Source organism: Gymnoscopelus braueri, assembly GCF_963280865.1.
Source record: "Gymnoscopelus braueri genome assembly, chromosome: 22".
In the NCBI taxonomy this organism is placed as follows: domain Eukaryota; kingdom Metazoa; phylum Chordata; class Actinopteri; order Myctophiformes; family Myctophidae; genus Gymnoscopelus; species Gymnoscopelus braueri.
In genome coordinates, this window is record NC_137624.1 from 22,098,839 (window position 1) to 22,116,332 (window position 17,494).

A 17,494-nucleotide genomic window follows, 5' to 3' on the forward strand; every position below is an offset into this window, starting at 1 on the left:
AACGTCTCATAATTGGTTAAGAGGGGTCAGATGGTGACAAGTAATGCCTAATTTATGTTCTGCACGCACTGAAAATATTAGGTGAAGGCAGCATGGATTGCTGAACTGTTGGTGTCAATAACTACGCAACAGAACTGGGTGTGTGGCAACTCAGGATCAAAATACAGACGGATGGGACTATTTAAAGGTCGTTTGTAGACACAAGGGAGGACAGGAGAGGGGGCAGTCGCATCTTCAGCTTTCTCGAGACCCGTACTAGAAAAGGAATAAAGGCTGCAACAGTTATTTCTCAGCTCCACTTGTTTTAGAAGATCCTACTGGATCTTTTGTCCTGTACTAGACCTCTGCATACAGATGGAGAAACCACTGTTACTTTTGCTTACAATTGCCAGCATTGAGTGGGAGTGAATAAACTTAATGGTGGGTTGCTTTTAAGCCTATAACATGTAGCACTAAATTAAGGCAGGGTGATACTACCGGTATATATATTTTTAACAGTTTTTTTTTGTTAAGGTGAAAGCATTATATTCTGATAGGCTAGTGTTCAGTAACAGTAACAAGAGTCTCTCCAGCTCTTTTATAAACAAAATACATTTTCAGTTGGGTTACACATTTTTAGCCAATCAGGAGAGGGTACCCATTTATCAGCTTAAATTGTATGCATTATATCCTGTGGTTGGAGTAGGACCACTAATGGCACTGCCTGAAGGTCAAAATTCTATTTCCCCCTTGAGCAAGCAGGTGTGCTCCATTAGTTCAGAGGTAGACATTTTAGCACTCACTTGGGGGATCAGGGTTCAAATCGGTAGGAAATGAAAGTTAGAGCTTTAACAGAAGAGATTTGATAGTGATTCTAAGCTATGTTGGTTCACTGCACTGTAGAGACTGATAGGAATTGTATACAATAAAATTCACTCCTTTTTGAAGGGTAGCAAAGCTATCTTGGTGGCTGCCATACAGAATGTGTGATGCCACAGAGGAGATGAGACAATTAGGGGGTATAATATTTATTCAAATACTGACCAGGCAGGGCAGCAATTCAAGTTAAAACATTTTGAGATGTGGACATGGTGCTCAGAAGTAACACAGGGTCACAGCTACTGTAGACATTAAAACAGGTGCAGAAATGTGGAAATTGTCGGGTGGAAAACTTATGTCCAAAACTTTTCAGAAAATGGAAAGAACATGTTTTCCAATGGAATCGATTGTAGTTATTTAGTCACCAGCTCTCAGACTGAACTGCTTTCACTTTGTTTTTTCAAAAATGTCAAAAATAGCAGATCTACAAGATCACAACACCTCGCTTCACGATGCATTGTGAGCTTATAGATCGGCTATTTTTCTACTTGTGCGATACTGTACTATGTGGGGCATTAACTTACAAAAAAAACAAAAAGTTGAGATATGGAGATACAAGGTTTCAGCCCGAGAGCAACTAAATGGGTGAGTGAAGGCAAGGGACAGGGCAAGGGCAGCACATTAGAAAAGGCACTTTTACTTCACTATCCCGACAGAAAAGCACTTCCAAAAATGGAAAAACAAAACTATCTTCTCCTCAAAGGCCCACATGAGAGCATGTAAACAGGCTGGTTTCTCTGTACAACACCAGACAAATATTTGCTTTCATCTGTGAGCAAGTGGGAGGATTCAAATTGGGTGGTGGTGGGGGGGGTGCACACTTTTGGAAGTCTAGTCATCAGATCAGATTGTCATTACATCTTGTCTGGGGGCATGCTTTCAGCTCCACCCTGTGGCAGTGACCTGAAGTTTTTCTGTACAACACTCCAGGAACCACAAGGTGATGCCAACAAAAAGTTTCTCAGTAGACATTTTAACGGGAGTGGCACAGCCGTCTACAAAATCTTTGCTTCCTTGTGTCAGTCCGGCCGAGGCTAATCTTGCGAACCACTACACCGATCAGTGCCAAATCTATATCTTTCACATTTTATGAATTCATAATCTCAGATCCACCGTTCCGCCAGCCCTCCATATTTGGGAAAGACTGACATCGATATGTCAGCGATTCATGGGGAAGCCATACTTTTATTAGACCAGTAGTTCTCATACGTTTTTATTCAAGGACACCCATAACACTCCGGGTTACAGAACTATAAGGAACCCTGAGGGTCCATTGACTCCACTTTGAGAACCCCTGAAATAGACCCAGTTTGTTTTTCCCCTCTGCATACAGACCACTTCTCCACCTTATTATGTATTCCACATGATTGGGCAAATGATCCCACCTCGATATGTGTGTTTTTAGAAGGCACAAGACATACAGGAATTCACACATTAGCCTATATGAATTCAATATAACAATTCCCATGGCAACCTAATTCCATACATAACAGAAAATATTATTGTACACATATATTGGCTACAGCTACATCCTCTTACATTATTCAGCTTAAACACAAGTTGTATATTCTTTGTCGTACAACAAATGACTTAACTTGCCGGTCGACAAGCTCACACCACATCACAATGCGGTGTGATCAGCTTTTTTCACTACATTTGAAAAATGTTGCTCAAAATAGGTACACCTGGGTTAATGTGGTTAAGTGAAAGCCTACATCATTGGGAATGCCAGCCTTTGCACAAACATGGAAATAAGGTAAATGATTTTGTCCCAAGCCCATCTCTTACGCCAGCTGATGAGTCACAGAATTGCCTGTTATAACAAAGAACATTTCAAGGTGTTTCCCAAAGTGGAATACATAAATAAGCAGACAAATGCTCTCAATTATATCAGATATGCTCAGATTTAAAAGAAAAAAAAGAATGAACACAGACTGTACACTCTTCACATTCTTTTTTCTAGTCTTGGTGAGCAGATTGTGAAAGAGATTAGAAGCGCTTTTTTGCCATCAGAGTGAAGCGATAGGACGGAAGTCCTATCGCTCCAATTGACTTTGGCAACTCAATACAAAGGTTTCCACGGACTATGGCTGCACACCGTTTTCATAGTTATTGGTGAGTCTCTCTCCCAACGCAAACTGGTCAAGGCAGATGGCTGCCCACCTACAGTAGAGCCAGGTTCTGTTCAAGGGTTCTTCCCATTAAAAAGGGAGATTTTCCTTGCTGCCGCCGCCAAGTGCTTGATCAGGGGTAAATTGTTGAGAGTATGGTTCTTGACCAGCTCTTTATGTAAAATATCATGAGATAACATTTGTCGTTATAAATTAAGTGGTCTTAACTTGAAGAAACTGACTGACACAGGGGTTCTCAAAGATGTCGTTCCTCACCCGTTAGCATGTATAAGGTCCCAAAAAGGTGCCAAACTAAAAAAAACCTTCATATTGTTTTCAAGCGAAATTTTCATATGGTAAAGGCAGCCCCTGCCCAGGAGCGACTGAGACTGAAGACGGATTTATACTGTCGCTAGCTTGGAAATCAGTTACTTTCAATGACAACACCATTGTGCATTCAAGTATACATTAGGCTAGAGTTTCTCTGTTGGTATAACCAGAGTCACTGTCACTGTTCTAGGAGGGGGAGTGCCTTGCCTTTACCTTGGTCAGAAGTAGACAAATAAAAGTACATCCGGTACATTCACGCTGAATCTTAACCAACAAAATAAATAACCGCTAGAAGGTAAGAATGATTTGATTGTGCAACCCAGCAGAAACACAAGATCATTAGCAGCTTCTGACTTCTCTGTAACACGTCAGAAAACTTGGTCTGGAGGGACAGCACAATTTCAAAATGACTTGACGTAAGCCCTATACACTCCGACGAATAGTGAAAATAGCCGATCTACAAACTTGTGAGCTTGAATATCTGCTATTGTCACTATTTTTGAAACATTTTGCCTATAATCATTAATCACGTCCAAAATAAGGATGCCTTTCAGACAAATCCAAAATATTCAAACGGGCTAGGTTCACATCCCATGATGGGCAGTGACTTAAAGCAAACTTCAACCATATTTGTGCCACAAAGGTCTCCAGGTGAAGATGGGATCAGGGTTGTGGGGACAGAGCTGACATTTCTTTGATGGCAAGGCATCTTTGACATTTCTTTGATGGCAAGGCATCTTTGACACAAGAAAGTCAATGAGAAACTTGACAGCGGAGTTCATTTATAGGAGAGTGCAAACCATTAAAAGAAAGCAACAGAATGTCTCTTGTCAGGCATTTCAAAATACTGTTTACCATATAACTCATTAATGTTAGGAGGTTTATAGCCTACAATCTACCTTGTATACAATTTTCTGCAACTTACTAAATAAGTTTAATACAAATCATGTAGTTGTTATATATGTAAGTACATTTGTACATATGTGGAATTCATCCTCTGAATTTATCCACCCTGACTATTAGGTGCAGGGGCAACGGAAAGAAAAGTATATCAAAGTACTGATTGAGGCCAAGAATAGAGAAAAGAAAAAAATACACACAATGCTTAAAAAAACGGCACAAAAAACGGCACGGCCGAAATAAGCATGTGTTGATGACGGCACATTCTCCATTTTTGGCACCTGAAATTCTGTTGCTTTCTCTTAAAGGAGAATGAAGTACTGGTGGAGGGGGGGGCAGGGGCAGGAGTAGACATATCTCTCTATATGAGAGGCACGGGGGGAAAGTACAGGAAAATGGAGGAACATACTCTCCTACTAGGCATGCCGGTTTCTCTGCAGTACACCTACAGAGACACCTGGATGTAGGGTTCAGTATTTGAGCTTCTTGGGCCTCTCCCAGGTAAAGTCCTCTCGGCCAAAGTGACCATATGCTGCTGTGCGCTGGTAGATGGGCTTCTTCAGATCAAGCTCCCTAGGACACACAGAATGGAATTAACGTAAATGTGTGACATTAAAAGCAACTTCTAAAAGCATAGGCTGGCCTGGATTTAAGGTGCTGCAAGTGATATTCGTGCTGAATATGAGTGAATATGGATGAAAATGAGTGTGCTAAATAGCTCTATAGTCAATCATAAAAATCATTGCTAATGAGTGTTCAGTAACAGTCTCGCCATCTCTCCAACTCTTTAGTAAACAGAAAGTAATTTTTTTGTTTGGGATACCAATTTTATCCAATCAGGAGAGAGAAGTCATACAGCACACAGGATAAACAAGTGAAATCGGAAGTGATGAAACAAATGAATGATCAGACAAATTTGGAACTGTAACACAAGCTGACAAATGGTCTTTGTGCGGTTCTCTCTCCTGATTGGATGACATTTGTAACCCATCTGAAAATATCTACTAAAGAGCTTGAGAGACTGGTTACTGAACAAACACCCTATAGCAATGATTACTATTGGAACAACGTTTAAACAATAAACCTATAGCACAACAACCTCATGACCTCACGCATAATGTTACCTGACAATAACCCCAGGACGGAGGTCAAAGTTCTTCTTCACAATGTCCAGCAGCTCCCTCTCGCTCATCTGCGAAGTCCCGTAGTGGAAGATAGAGATGGAGAGTGGATGGGCAACACCAATGGCATAGGCCACCTAAAGGATAGTTTATCCATAAAACAGGACAAAATTAGCCAAGCAAACACAAGAAAATGCATGTGCTGACGGCATCACAAAGTCAAAATATCGCCTGAAAACAGAGGCTTCTCAATGGTCCTCCTCACCTGGACTAGAACACGCTTACAGAGCCCAGCCTTCACCAGAGACTTGGCCACCCAGCGGGCAGCATAGGCAGCAGAGCGGTCCACTTTAGTATAGTCCTTGCCAGAGAAAGCTCCTCCCCCATGGGCCCCCCACCCCCCATAGGTATCCACAATGATCTTACGACCTGTTAGACCAGCATCACCCTGCGGGGGAAAAACAGAAATGAAGAAAAGCAGTAAATTGCTGTATCTGCCATGTTTTTTCCTAGGATATGGCTTAGGCTGAGGATTTAAATTAGCATGCAGGCCGTTTCACACTGAAATATACTTCAGGAGAACTCAAAACACTGATATACATGATAGCTTTGGGCAGTTAGACATAAATTACTGTGATAAGATCAGATGTTATACTATGTCTTGTAGCAGAGCCTCTCAAAGCCTCTGCCTAAAACCCACAAGCCTAATATCTCCCACAGTCAAGGGGGATTGCCTTTAGGCTAGTGGTAAAGAGGACTGAATTTAACGTCCCTTCCCGTGCGGGAAGGGACATTTTCATGGTGAATTGTGACACAGGACAATGAAGAGTGAGAGGAAACCATGGACCTTGCCCTTATGTAGTCGACATATACGTAACTGGCCCAGTTCTCACCTGTGGGCCTCCAATAACAAAACGACCACTGGGCTGCAGGTGGTAAATGGTGTCATCATCGAGGTACACGCTGGGAACTACAGCCTTGACCACTTGTTCCTTCAGGGAGTTGCGCATTTCATCCAGGCCTATAATCTCGTCATGCTGCACAGACACCACGATGGTGTGCACCCGCATTGGCAGCATGGCACCACGGTCCTGTTTGTACTGAACGGTCACCTGAGAGACAATAGAGCAAGTGATGTGGGTTTATGAACTAAATACATTTCACGGAATATAATGCAGTTGGGCAAATGGCAAACAATTATCTACACAACAAGAAAAGTGTGCTCCTCGGAGCACAGATCCGCAAACTTTGGTCAAAGCCACTTGGAATGGAATCTGAAAAATCTAACTTATCCACCTGTTTCCTAGGCTTTTCACTTCCTGTGTGTGTTCCACTTCCTGTCGATTTGATCCAATGAAATCCAATAAAACTGGTCAGATGACTAATGATATCCAATGAAATCCGACAGGAAGTGGAAAACACACAGCCTAGGAAACGGGTGAATACCGTACATCTTGAACACATGACCCCAGAGACAATGTGTACCGATTTGTGTGAGTTTTGGACAAAATCTGTAGGAGTGGTAGAAAAAAAGTGTTTTGGAGAAAACACAGTATGGCAGAAAATGTAATCTGGCACACTATAAATTGCGTCATGATCCAAGGAATCCAGGGAATAAAGGATGTTAATTGTACGACCTACGGTCTAAGGTTATAGGCCAAAACGTGAAGTGGGCTGTTGTGGCGCCACCATGAGGAGATTTGAAAAAATTGGGATGGAGATTCTTCCTTGGCTTAGTGGGAACGTGCATGCAAAGGTTCCAAGCAATCGGGCGCTGGGCCACCTCCACAAACCTTGGAAGCCAATCATAGCCAGTCGGAATGGAATATGAGAAATGTGACAGATATGCCTTGATCACATGACTACAGAGAAAATGTATACCAATTTGCGTGAGGTTTGGACAAAATCTGTAGTAATGAGTAGTAACAACAAATGTGTTTCGCAAACATCCGTCTCATGGTGGCGCTATAACTGGCTGATTTGAAAAACAATTGGGTGGAGATTCTTCTCTTGGCCTACTGGGAGTGTAAGTCCAAAGTTTCCCGCTGGACCGCTTTTAGCATGTTGTGCAAAACGGGCCCTTCTAGCAAACTTTGAAAGCCAACCGTAGTCATCGGAATAGAATCCGAATCCGACAGATACATCTTGATCACATGACTACAGAGATAATGTGTACTAATTTGGGTGAGCTTTGGACAAAATAGCTGTTATAGCACCACCATGAGGCCAATTAAAAAAATTTAGGGTGGCATTTCTCCCTTGGCCTAGTGAGGATGTGCGTGCATGGCAATCGGACGCTGCGTTCATGATTTGAGGCATTTTCTACAAAACGGGCCACTCCTGCAAACTTTGGTAGCTATTCTTAGTCAATCAGGATGAAATATGAACAATCCGTCAGATCCGTCTTGATCACATGACTATATAGATAATGTGTAGCGATTTGCGTGATGTTTGGACAAAATCTGTAAAGTAAAAAAATTGTTTGGCAAAAATCTGCCTACTTAAATTTATCTGGCGCTATAACAGGCCAATGTGAAAAATTGACCAGCTCATGCCGGTGGTCTAGCTTGAACTTGTCTACTCACTGTACTTGAAATTATTGTCAACTATTTTCCAAAGCATACCAAGGTTTTACCATTTTACAGTCAATTTCAGTACGGTATGAAAATCAATTTGCAACAACTTGAAAATCTAGAGATTGAAATATATAATCAAACACCCTGGCCTAAATTATATTGCCCCATTATTTTATTTAAAGTTACGTTAATTACATTTGAATGCATATTGATTTGAAAGCTCAAAACAGTCCCTGGAGATTTTTTTTAAGCTAGCATCAACTCAATAATGCAGTTAGTTCAGTAGCGAGTTAATGACTTTGGAAAATATGTAAACCAACATACGACAACCATGACCTCTAAAAATGAAACATTTAATGGCAAAATGATGTAGGTTTATGTACAATACATGGCAGAAGCGAGTGTTTAGACTTAGAGTAAACAATTGCATCAGTTTAGACTGGAATTGATCCTTTAACAAAGTGATTCGTAGGAAGGGATGTATAATGTATTTGCCTTACCTGAGTTTTGGAGTCTGGTCGAAGCCATGGCAGCGTTCCATTACGCCGTAGCTCCGCCATCTTGGCATTGAGCTTGTGAGCCAGGACGATGGTAAGAGGCATGCACTCCTCAGTCTCATCAGTGGCATAGCCAAACATCAGACCCTTTCAGAGATATGCAATAGACCAGTCACAAACTGTATTAAGACGAATTAAGCCAGACCCTATATACCAGGGGTTCCCAAAGTTGGGGTCGCGACCCCACTTGGGGTCGCGGGAGACTGACGGTGGGGTCGCGAAATTATTTTGGGGGATAAAAAAAAAAAAAAAAAAAAACTTGTTTTATTTATTTTTTATTTTAATTTCAATTCAACAGAATGGATGAAATACAACCTAAAATGATTACAAATAGTACATTTTACCATTTTAATACATTTCAAATGCGCACCGAACGTGCACGTTTATGTGCATAAATTACCTCCAGGTTTGGGTGGGGTCGCGAGTCAATGGCCCCCTTATTTTGGGGTCGCGGGCTGAAAAGTTTGGGAACCCATGCTATATACTATAACAATGAACTGAGATTTTACCTTTAACCACTTTAACCCTAGCATCACTATTTTGGGTGCATCATATGGGTTTTTTTTATCTACAAGCTAAAACATTCTCATTTACAGTAACATTACTTCTGTCTACAACCTCCTTTCTAGCCAGATATGTGACATGTGTGTATTGTTTTGTTAGTAAAGTTGTGAATTGCAACATTATTTGTGGGCCATTAAAGGTAGGGTAAGTGATATTTTTGGGTTAAAACAAAAAGTATTTTGTAAAAAAGGTTAAAGCACTATATTCTGATAGAAATCATTGCTATAGATAGAGTGTTTGTTCAGTAACAGGAGTCTCCCCGTCTCTCCAGCTCTTTAATAAACAGAAAATGTATTTTCTACATGTTTCTGTCAAAATCTCAGCCAATCAGGAGAAAGTACCCATTTTTAAGCTTCATTTTTATAGTGTTCCAGTTCCAATTTTGCCTGCTCATTTCTTAGTGTCATCACTTCCAATTTCACTTGTTTAATCTATATCCTGATTGAGTTCTCTATCCCGATTGGATAAAATTGGAAATGAAACTGAAACGAAAATGCATTTTCTGTTTTATAAAGAGCTGGAGAGACGAGGAGACTCCTTTTACTGAACAAACACTCTATAGCAATGAGTACTATCAGAATATAGAGCTATTTAACACTTATTTTAACCAAAGAAAATCACTTACCCTACCTTTAGCTGCAAATATGCCTCTCTTTTGGAACTGTGAAATATTGTGCAATTGAAATGGCCTGCATGGAAAAAGCCTATCTGGCTGACTGAGGCAGAACAGCATGACCCAATGCCAGCACTAATGAGACTACTTTTGCTGCTAGGTATGTAGATAGTAGTCAGCTAACGTAAAACAAGGTAAAACTCAGCACTGTTATAACAACTAGCCATTTCAAGTCAAAATATATGAATGTTAGTCATCTAACCAAAAAAAAGCAAAAGTCCTTGGGTGATTTTGCCATCCACAAAGAGTGTATGTACACTGTTCTCAAAATGCGTGTACAGGAGAGTAAATAGCAGCTGCGCAAATGAGACAAAAGGGGCTCCCACTCAACGTTGCTATGACATTTTTATTATAAACATTTAGTGCATGCGTTCTATTTAACATCTGTCACCCATCACCCGCACACGCCCTCTGGAAGAAAAAAAGCTCTTTGGATCTTGGCAATTTACAAATCATTCACCGAAGAGTTGTTTTCATCCCTGATTATATGTACAGTACATGGGTTGGGGTGTTGTGAGCATGCAGACAGTGTGTGTGTGTTCGCAGAGCAACTGTGCATGATACACAGCCCAATCGGCTAATGAGCCATAGGAAGGACCGTGAAGGCTGATTCATACTTTGTGGTACGACGGTGTTGCTCGCCAAAATAGCAGATCTACAAGATTATCGGCTTAATTTAAATTAAGGATAACGTTATGGTTGTGACTATCCTTTCGCGTCATGCTGAATATTATTGTTGTTAAATTACCAACCGACCGACTTCCTTCTTATTTGGGATCTATCTAACCCCGGTTCTCTTATGGCAGCAGGACTGGTAACCTGGAAGTTCAGTCAGTCTTAAAAATAAATCTATATGTTACATTTCAAGGTGAATGAATGCTTTTCTGTTGTCAGAGAGAGAGAGCACAAGGGAATATTGACTATAATAGGCTGGCCCTTTATGGTCCAGCAAAAATAAATGACAGCCCCTTTTCTTACTTAGTGCGAGACAAAAACATGCAAATATTGAAGACTAAGGCCCCTCATACCTGGTCACCAGCCCCCACGTCCTCCTCCTTGCGGTCCAGGTGGACGCCCTGAGCAATATCAGGGGACTGCTGCTCTAAAGCCACCAGCACATTACAGGTCTTATAATCAAAGCCTGCAGGATGAGAGAGAGATCAATTCTCAGCTAAATGTTTCCCCACTGTCAAACAGTGTCATTGAATAAATGCGCCTTTGCCATTATAACAGCCATTGCCAAGCAAGCACCCATATAGTACCTTTGGAAGAGTCATCGTAGCCAATGTGCTTGATCGTTTCCCTAACAATCTTCTGGTAGTCGACGTTAGCCCGGGAGGTGACCTCTCCTGCCAGCAGGATCATCCCCGTCTTAGCTACAGTCTCTGAGGAGACAAACATACACAGTGGAACAGGCCTGAAAATAAGTTTCGTTTTTAACCACAGGAAGGTGACGATTAGGAAAACAATATAAAATATGATTTAAGAAGGCGTTAGGTGTCCAGATGGAGTGGAGATTGAACTTCACATATTGTAGGTTAAAATGACACTCGACTCCTTGGTTTTAAGCTTTAAATTGATTGACAAGAGTGCTAACAAAATGTGGGATAAGAATCTTTATTGTAATCTTTATTTTATCTGCAAGGTACGATACATGTCCCTTCCCGGCACCCAAATCCTTGAACTCAGGGCTTCAGTACAGGAATGTGATTGGAGGGTTTCCAGGTTTTGGATACAGAATGTTCATTCATTCAATAGAAGCTGGAACTATTTTGTAAAGACTGCTGTAAGCTGCAACCGACACGATTTAAACACCCTACCCCTTAATCCATTAGGTGCAGGTGCTTTACTAGGTTTAATTCTAGCTAGGCTGGCTGATACATATGCCTCTGTCAGTACAATTACCATTAGTGATCAGTGGTGTTAGTGAATAAATCCTAGATATCATTATCATTAAAGCGCTTATTAAATTATTCACATTAGCAAAATACAGTGGGACACAGTACAGTTTTTTCCCCTCCTAACCCATCATAACATTGAATCCATTTCAGGCCTCCCTGGCATTAGCAACACAAAACAGTCTCTCTAACTGTCGTTTACATTTCATCCTGTTCCAACACATCTCATTTCTAGTCTGCTCAGGGGTTTTTGACAGAATTTTTTTAATTACAAACATGTACTTGCCCAAAAACTGTGAGCATAAGCCCAATATTTGAGTTGTGGTTATTATGAAAGTTGATAAAGAAGGAGGAGGCCGCACAGCTCGAGGCCACAATGCCTAATATTTATTTAAAACACAGTCAGAAACCAATGTTTTGACAGGATAAGTCTCCTCAGGAGTTTTTGACAGAAAAAGAAAAATTACACCTGTACCTTATGTGGCAAAAAAGTTAACTCTAGCTCATTCAAATGCAATACCAATAAAACAAACTGATAAATATTACTATCAATGACAAAAGTCATAAGGAAGTAACACATGTTGGATGTAAATTATTCCTTTATGTAAAATAGGCATTGAGTTTAGGGGAGGTGCTCAGCTTATAAACCACATCCTTACCACATGCCACTTTGGCATCAGGGTCCTGTTTGAGGTGGGCATCAAGCACAGCATCACTTATTTGGTCACAAATCTTATCTGTGAAGGAAAGGAAAAGAAGGTTCAATGCACTTCATCACAGGTTGAGGGAGAGCAACAAGAGCTAACATGGACCACCTGAATGGACTCCTCATACATTACCAGGGGTTGGCACTAAGGTCTCAGAGGCGCTTGCCCGTCGGGCAAGTACAGGTCATGTTCTACTTGCGCAAAGGTCATGCCCAATTGCCCGAAAAGTAAATCGTCCATTATAAATGTAAAATGTGCGCTTATTGACCCAATTAATGTTAAATCCAATCGATAACTGCAGAGTGGCGACAGTCACATAATTGAAAAGATACACATTTCAGTGATTCTTCTACAAAACCATTGTTAAACTATCTATCTTAAGGAATGTGACACAGAATTGTCTAACTTCATGATCTTTTTCCATGACTACAAGAATGTTTTGCTTGTGAGTTTCATAACAAATGGCTAATGTAAGCTTCCATCCAGATAATATACAGATTAGGCTACTGTAAAATACAGTGATGTGGTTGCAGCAGTGAAGGATCAGTCAGCACAGCATTTCATTGTGTTCCAAACAGTAGAGGGGAAACACCGCTACACAGGTCTTGTTGTTAACTTCAAATATCGCTGTATACAGCATAATCATGTTGAATTACATGTTTAATTTCTATTAAAAAGTTATTCAACATTTTATTTTTTTAAAGGCAACCGGAAGTCTTACATTGTTGTATTTTCTCACCTGACACACTGCTGCAGCAGCTGCTACTCAATAAATGATGCAATGCCGGCAACCAGTGTTGCCATGTCTGCTTATTATAAGCTTTTTATTATAAACCAATGCTTCTCAAATATTTTCATGTCATTTAATTGCCCCGATCCATAACCCCAATCTGAAAACGTTTTGTGCCAGGGAGCCCCCTACCAGATTTGTGTTAGACAATTTGTATTCCAAAATGTCTTTCAAGATATTTTGAAAACAGCAGATCTACAAGCTCACAGATGTATAAAGTATATAGGTTTAAAGTGATCATATTTTCAAATTCCCAGTCGCTTCTTGGGGGCTTGTTTTCCTAGAACTGATTGCTTATTTCTCTTACGCAACCTGGCAACACTGATCGGCAACTGTTTGCTACCGTTACAGTACCCGGCTAATAACACCAGGATAACATTAATAACAACCTCAGTCTGGACTGGACACAATTAATTGTCAAAAGGTGGCCTCCTGCAAGCTTCCACTAGACCACCATTTAATATATACAATTATTTAAATATAAGATTATGGTCCATTTCAGAAATGCAGCTATAATAGACATTACCATAACAACAACAACAGTAGTAGTACTTCGTCGTCGTACGACGGTGCCGCGCGCCAAAAGTAGCAGACCTACTGTACAAGCTCACGACAAGTTGCGCCCGCGATGCGTTGTGGGCTTGTAGATCAGCTGTTTTCGGCGCAAGACACCGTCATTCTTTACGTTGACAATCGGCCACGCGTGGCCGAGCTTGAAGGAACGTGGTGGTTGTTAGTTAGCCTTGAGTATTAGCATCAACCCCTTGAAGGAAGACATTTGAATGCAGTAATAGCATGATTTGTACGAATCAATTATCATGGGTACTATTGTGAGTGGCCTGTAGATATTATTACATAACTGCCAAAGAATGTCGATAGCAGTTTTGTAATGTTTAAAATTAGATGAGAGCAAATTATGAAAGTATTAAACATCTTTAGCCTTGAATCAAGACTATCATAGATGTATTTGATCGATGTTGCTTCTTCTTTATATCTACGTCCGAAAGTCAAAGTCAGACTTTATCAAATACATCTATGATAGTCTTGATCCAAGGCTAAAACATCTTAATGTGTGTACTAGAGACCATGTCATTGCAGGCAAAAATTAACAATCTTTCCCAAACATTTTTTTACTTTTTAGCACTGCTATTTTTAAGATTTTTTTGAATAGGACTGAAGGCATGCACTGTCTGCAGGGGCAGGCTATTAACAACATGATGCCAGTGCCACAACATGACCTTGCTGCTGCTGCTGCTGCTGCTGAGAAAAGCCCAGCATGTTCGTTCTCCTCTCCAGAAAACTGACATGACATCAGATCATATTAACTCACCTGGATGTCCCTCTCCGACCGACTCAGAAGTAAAGAGAAAACAGCCTTCATCAATGAGAGAGTTATGGAAACCGTTCAACTGGCCGTTCATTTTAAAAGAGCTGTGAAAACACTCGAGATAGCAAACTAGCTTTTAGATCATGCAGTCTGTGGTGGTTCTTGTTCTTTCCGATGTATTTGGCGAGTTATCAAAACCGGCCAAGTCTCTTACCGATAATAAACAATTAAAGCGATAGATTTAGTTTCTAACACCAAGAGGGTTGAAGGTTCACCAGCTTAAATAGTAAGAGCACTACAAGGACCTGTTTTGGCGAGTGGTCCCAAATCCGTGTCTTTATCGATTTAGCCAATGAATGAAGACCATGTGGTATGAAAGGGGAGGGCTCTCGTTAGACTGGGATCAATTCGTGTAGACCGGATACGGAAATCGTGCTTGCATGTAGTTTTGTGTTAAACAGACATATGACACAAAGCCTTGAGTGATGTGTCTGTCAGTAGGCAGACTGGCAACTTCTCTAGTAAGAAACATTGATGTGATAATTAACTCAGAGAGAACAATGCTCTCTTGATTACTGCGTCTACAGCCAGGAAGCCTTGATAAAAGAACCTCCTTTTACTGCTTTTACTGTTCCATTGTAAACACCCAACTTTGAATAACAGGTGAAGAAGACCCAGGTTGCCCTGGCTAAACAATGGATCAAAAGGTTTTTAAGGTGGCAAGGAATGAAAAGGCTTGACACGGTCAACAGATCTACCGAAACAGATGGTGGAATAACATTTGAATGTTGCAAATTAGACTTCATAATCTGTCTTTCATAAGTGGTCCAGGGTCCAAGATACCGCACATGCATGTGCGTCTGCAAATGACCGGATACAGTAGGCGGGCTCTAGCGCGGATCACTCTAGTTAATGCGGAATAGAAACCAGGCTTTATACAGGTAGTGTGGAAAGTGACGAAGGACCCCCTGGCTGGTGTAATGATACGTTACTTTTGTTTGATTGATACAAAGATGTACCCGGCCTCTGCTGCTGCTTTCATTTGGATAGAAGAAACACATTCACAGAAAAAAATATATATATATATATCAGAGGGGGGAAAACATTGATTGTTAAAAGATCTAATATGTTAGAATTTCTAATGAAATTGGGAAAGCAACCTCACTGCAGACCAACTTTCTTTGGGGACTTTTCAAGAAACTGTCCCATTTAATGCCAAATGAATTGTCTCATTAAGGTTCGATTTAATTAATTAACATTTATCTCGAAATGTAGGTACTAGGTACTAGGGCCTAAAACTGTGAGCATAATCCCTATATTTGAGTTGTGGTTATTATGAAAGTTGATAAAGAAGGAGGAGGCCGCACAGCTCGAGGCCACGGCACACAATGCAATATTTATTTATTTAAAATAAAGTCAGAATTCTCAGAAAGCAACGTTTTGACAGGATAGTCTCCTCAGGGGTCTTTGACAGAAAAAGAAAAATTGTGTTTGTACAAATACTATTTTATGTGGCAAACAAGTAAACTCTAGCTCATTCACATGCAATACCAATGAAACTATATATATATATATATATATATATATATATATATATATATATATATATATATATATATATATATATATATATATATATATATATATATATATATATATATATATATATTATCAGTTTTATATAATATCAGTTTCATCTTAGTTAGGCCCTACCTACATTTCGAGATGTTAATTAATGTTAATCGGTGTTAATTCATTAAATTGAAACTTAATGAGACAATTAATTTGGCATTAAATGGGACAGTCACACCACTGATTTGGCAAGAAGGTTTTCCAGTTGATTTGTCAAGTAGGACTACAGTAGCCTTAAAATAGCCTATGTGTAGGCTCTGACATTTAATTTAATGCACTCAGGACTTCTTGAAAAGTCACCAAAGAAAGTTGGTCTGCAGTGAGGTTGCTTTTCCAATTTCATTAGAAATTCGAACATATTACATCTTGTAACAATCAATGTTTGCCCTCCTCGGGTAATATTATTTTATTCTGTATGGGTTTCTTCTTTCATCTTTACAATTATCATTGTTCCAAGCAAGCTAAGCTAAATGCAAAATACTATTACTGACACTGTCAGTATCCCCAGAAAAGTTAACGATGAAAGTGAATGAAAGTTTTCTAAAAGTTAAATCTTGCTTCAAGGACAGGCTGTTTTGCTTAAAGAGGTGGTGCCATGTTTTGCACTTTTTCTGTTTTTCATGTGTCTATGAGGTTGATAGAACTTCATTAAGCCCCCTGGTGGTGTTTTTATGGTGTTTTATGTCTTCTCTGACCATTTTGAGTTTCTACCTGTAGGCTGAAACCTTGAGGGTCAAACGTGCCAATAGAGAAACAGCGCTTTAGTGACATAGTAAAAACATACCCTCCCCCTCATTATCATAACACAACAGGTGTGGGCATGAGGAGGAGGAGGGACTAGGACAGGTGGGTGGTGCTAAGGTGGTGGAGGAGGTGCTAAGGTGAGAACCAGGTATACTTAATGAACTGGAGGCGTGTCCACATAAAAACATTATTTTATCAATTTCTGTACACTTTTTTGAAAAAAATCTTCCTCCTAGTATAACCATAATACCTGATGATTATGTTTTAGGGGGGGGAAAAATCACTGACAATCACGGCACCCCGTCTTTAAAGTAGTCTTAGGCTACATTCTGACCACTGCGGAATAGAAACCAGGCTTTATTGCGAACGCGGAAGGAGGCGCGGAAGGAGGCCGCCCAAGTGGAGCTTACTATGAAACCGTGCTCGGGTTGTGTGTGTGAGGCTCTGTGTGCACTGCCTGTGTGCAGCCGCGCCCCCATGTGACTCACGCTCTCATTGGCTGCTGACAGATCTCAGAGTGGAGCTTACTATGAAACCAACCCGATCGCCCCCCAAACATGGTGAAATAGCACGGATTGACAAACGGCAATTCCGTGCATAGATGACTAGGAACTCTGAAACTCCGTGCATAGGAGAACCATATCCCCCCCATTAACTTCAATACGAGGCGAAGGCAGTCACGTGACTTTCTCTCTACGCTCTACCC

General features: G+C 40.5%; 1 protein-coding gene across 2 annotated transcripts; it reads right to left on the reverse strand.

Moving 5' to 3' along the window:
- Window positions 1-991: 991 nt before the first annotated feature.
- On the reverse strand, window positions 992-14,734 carry mat2aa (methionine adenosyltransferase 2Aa; the record flags this gene model as incomplete). Of its 2 annotated transcripts, XM_080420489.1 has the most annotated exons (9): window positions 14,416-14,734; window positions 12,248-12,325; window positions 10,953-11,075; window positions 10,719-10,831; window positions 8,397-8,540; window positions 6,214-6,432; window positions 5,586-5,768; window positions 5,324-5,457; window positions 992-4,772 (listed from the first exon to the last, which is right to left on the reverse strand). In XM_080420489.1, exons 1-9 carry the CDS (start codon window positions 14,504-14,506, stop codon window positions 4,670-4,672), a joined length of 1,188 nt encoding a protein of 395 aa, XP_080276615.1. In that variant the 5' UTR covers window positions 14,507-14,734. The 2 variants fall into 2 exon arrangements, with proteins under 2 accessions (XP_080276615.1, XP_080276616.1); XM_080420490.1 differs by lacking the exon at window positions 992-4,772 and having other exon boundaries at window positions 5,320-5,457.
- Between the last annotated feature and the right edge of the window lie 2,760 nt (window positions 14,735-17,494).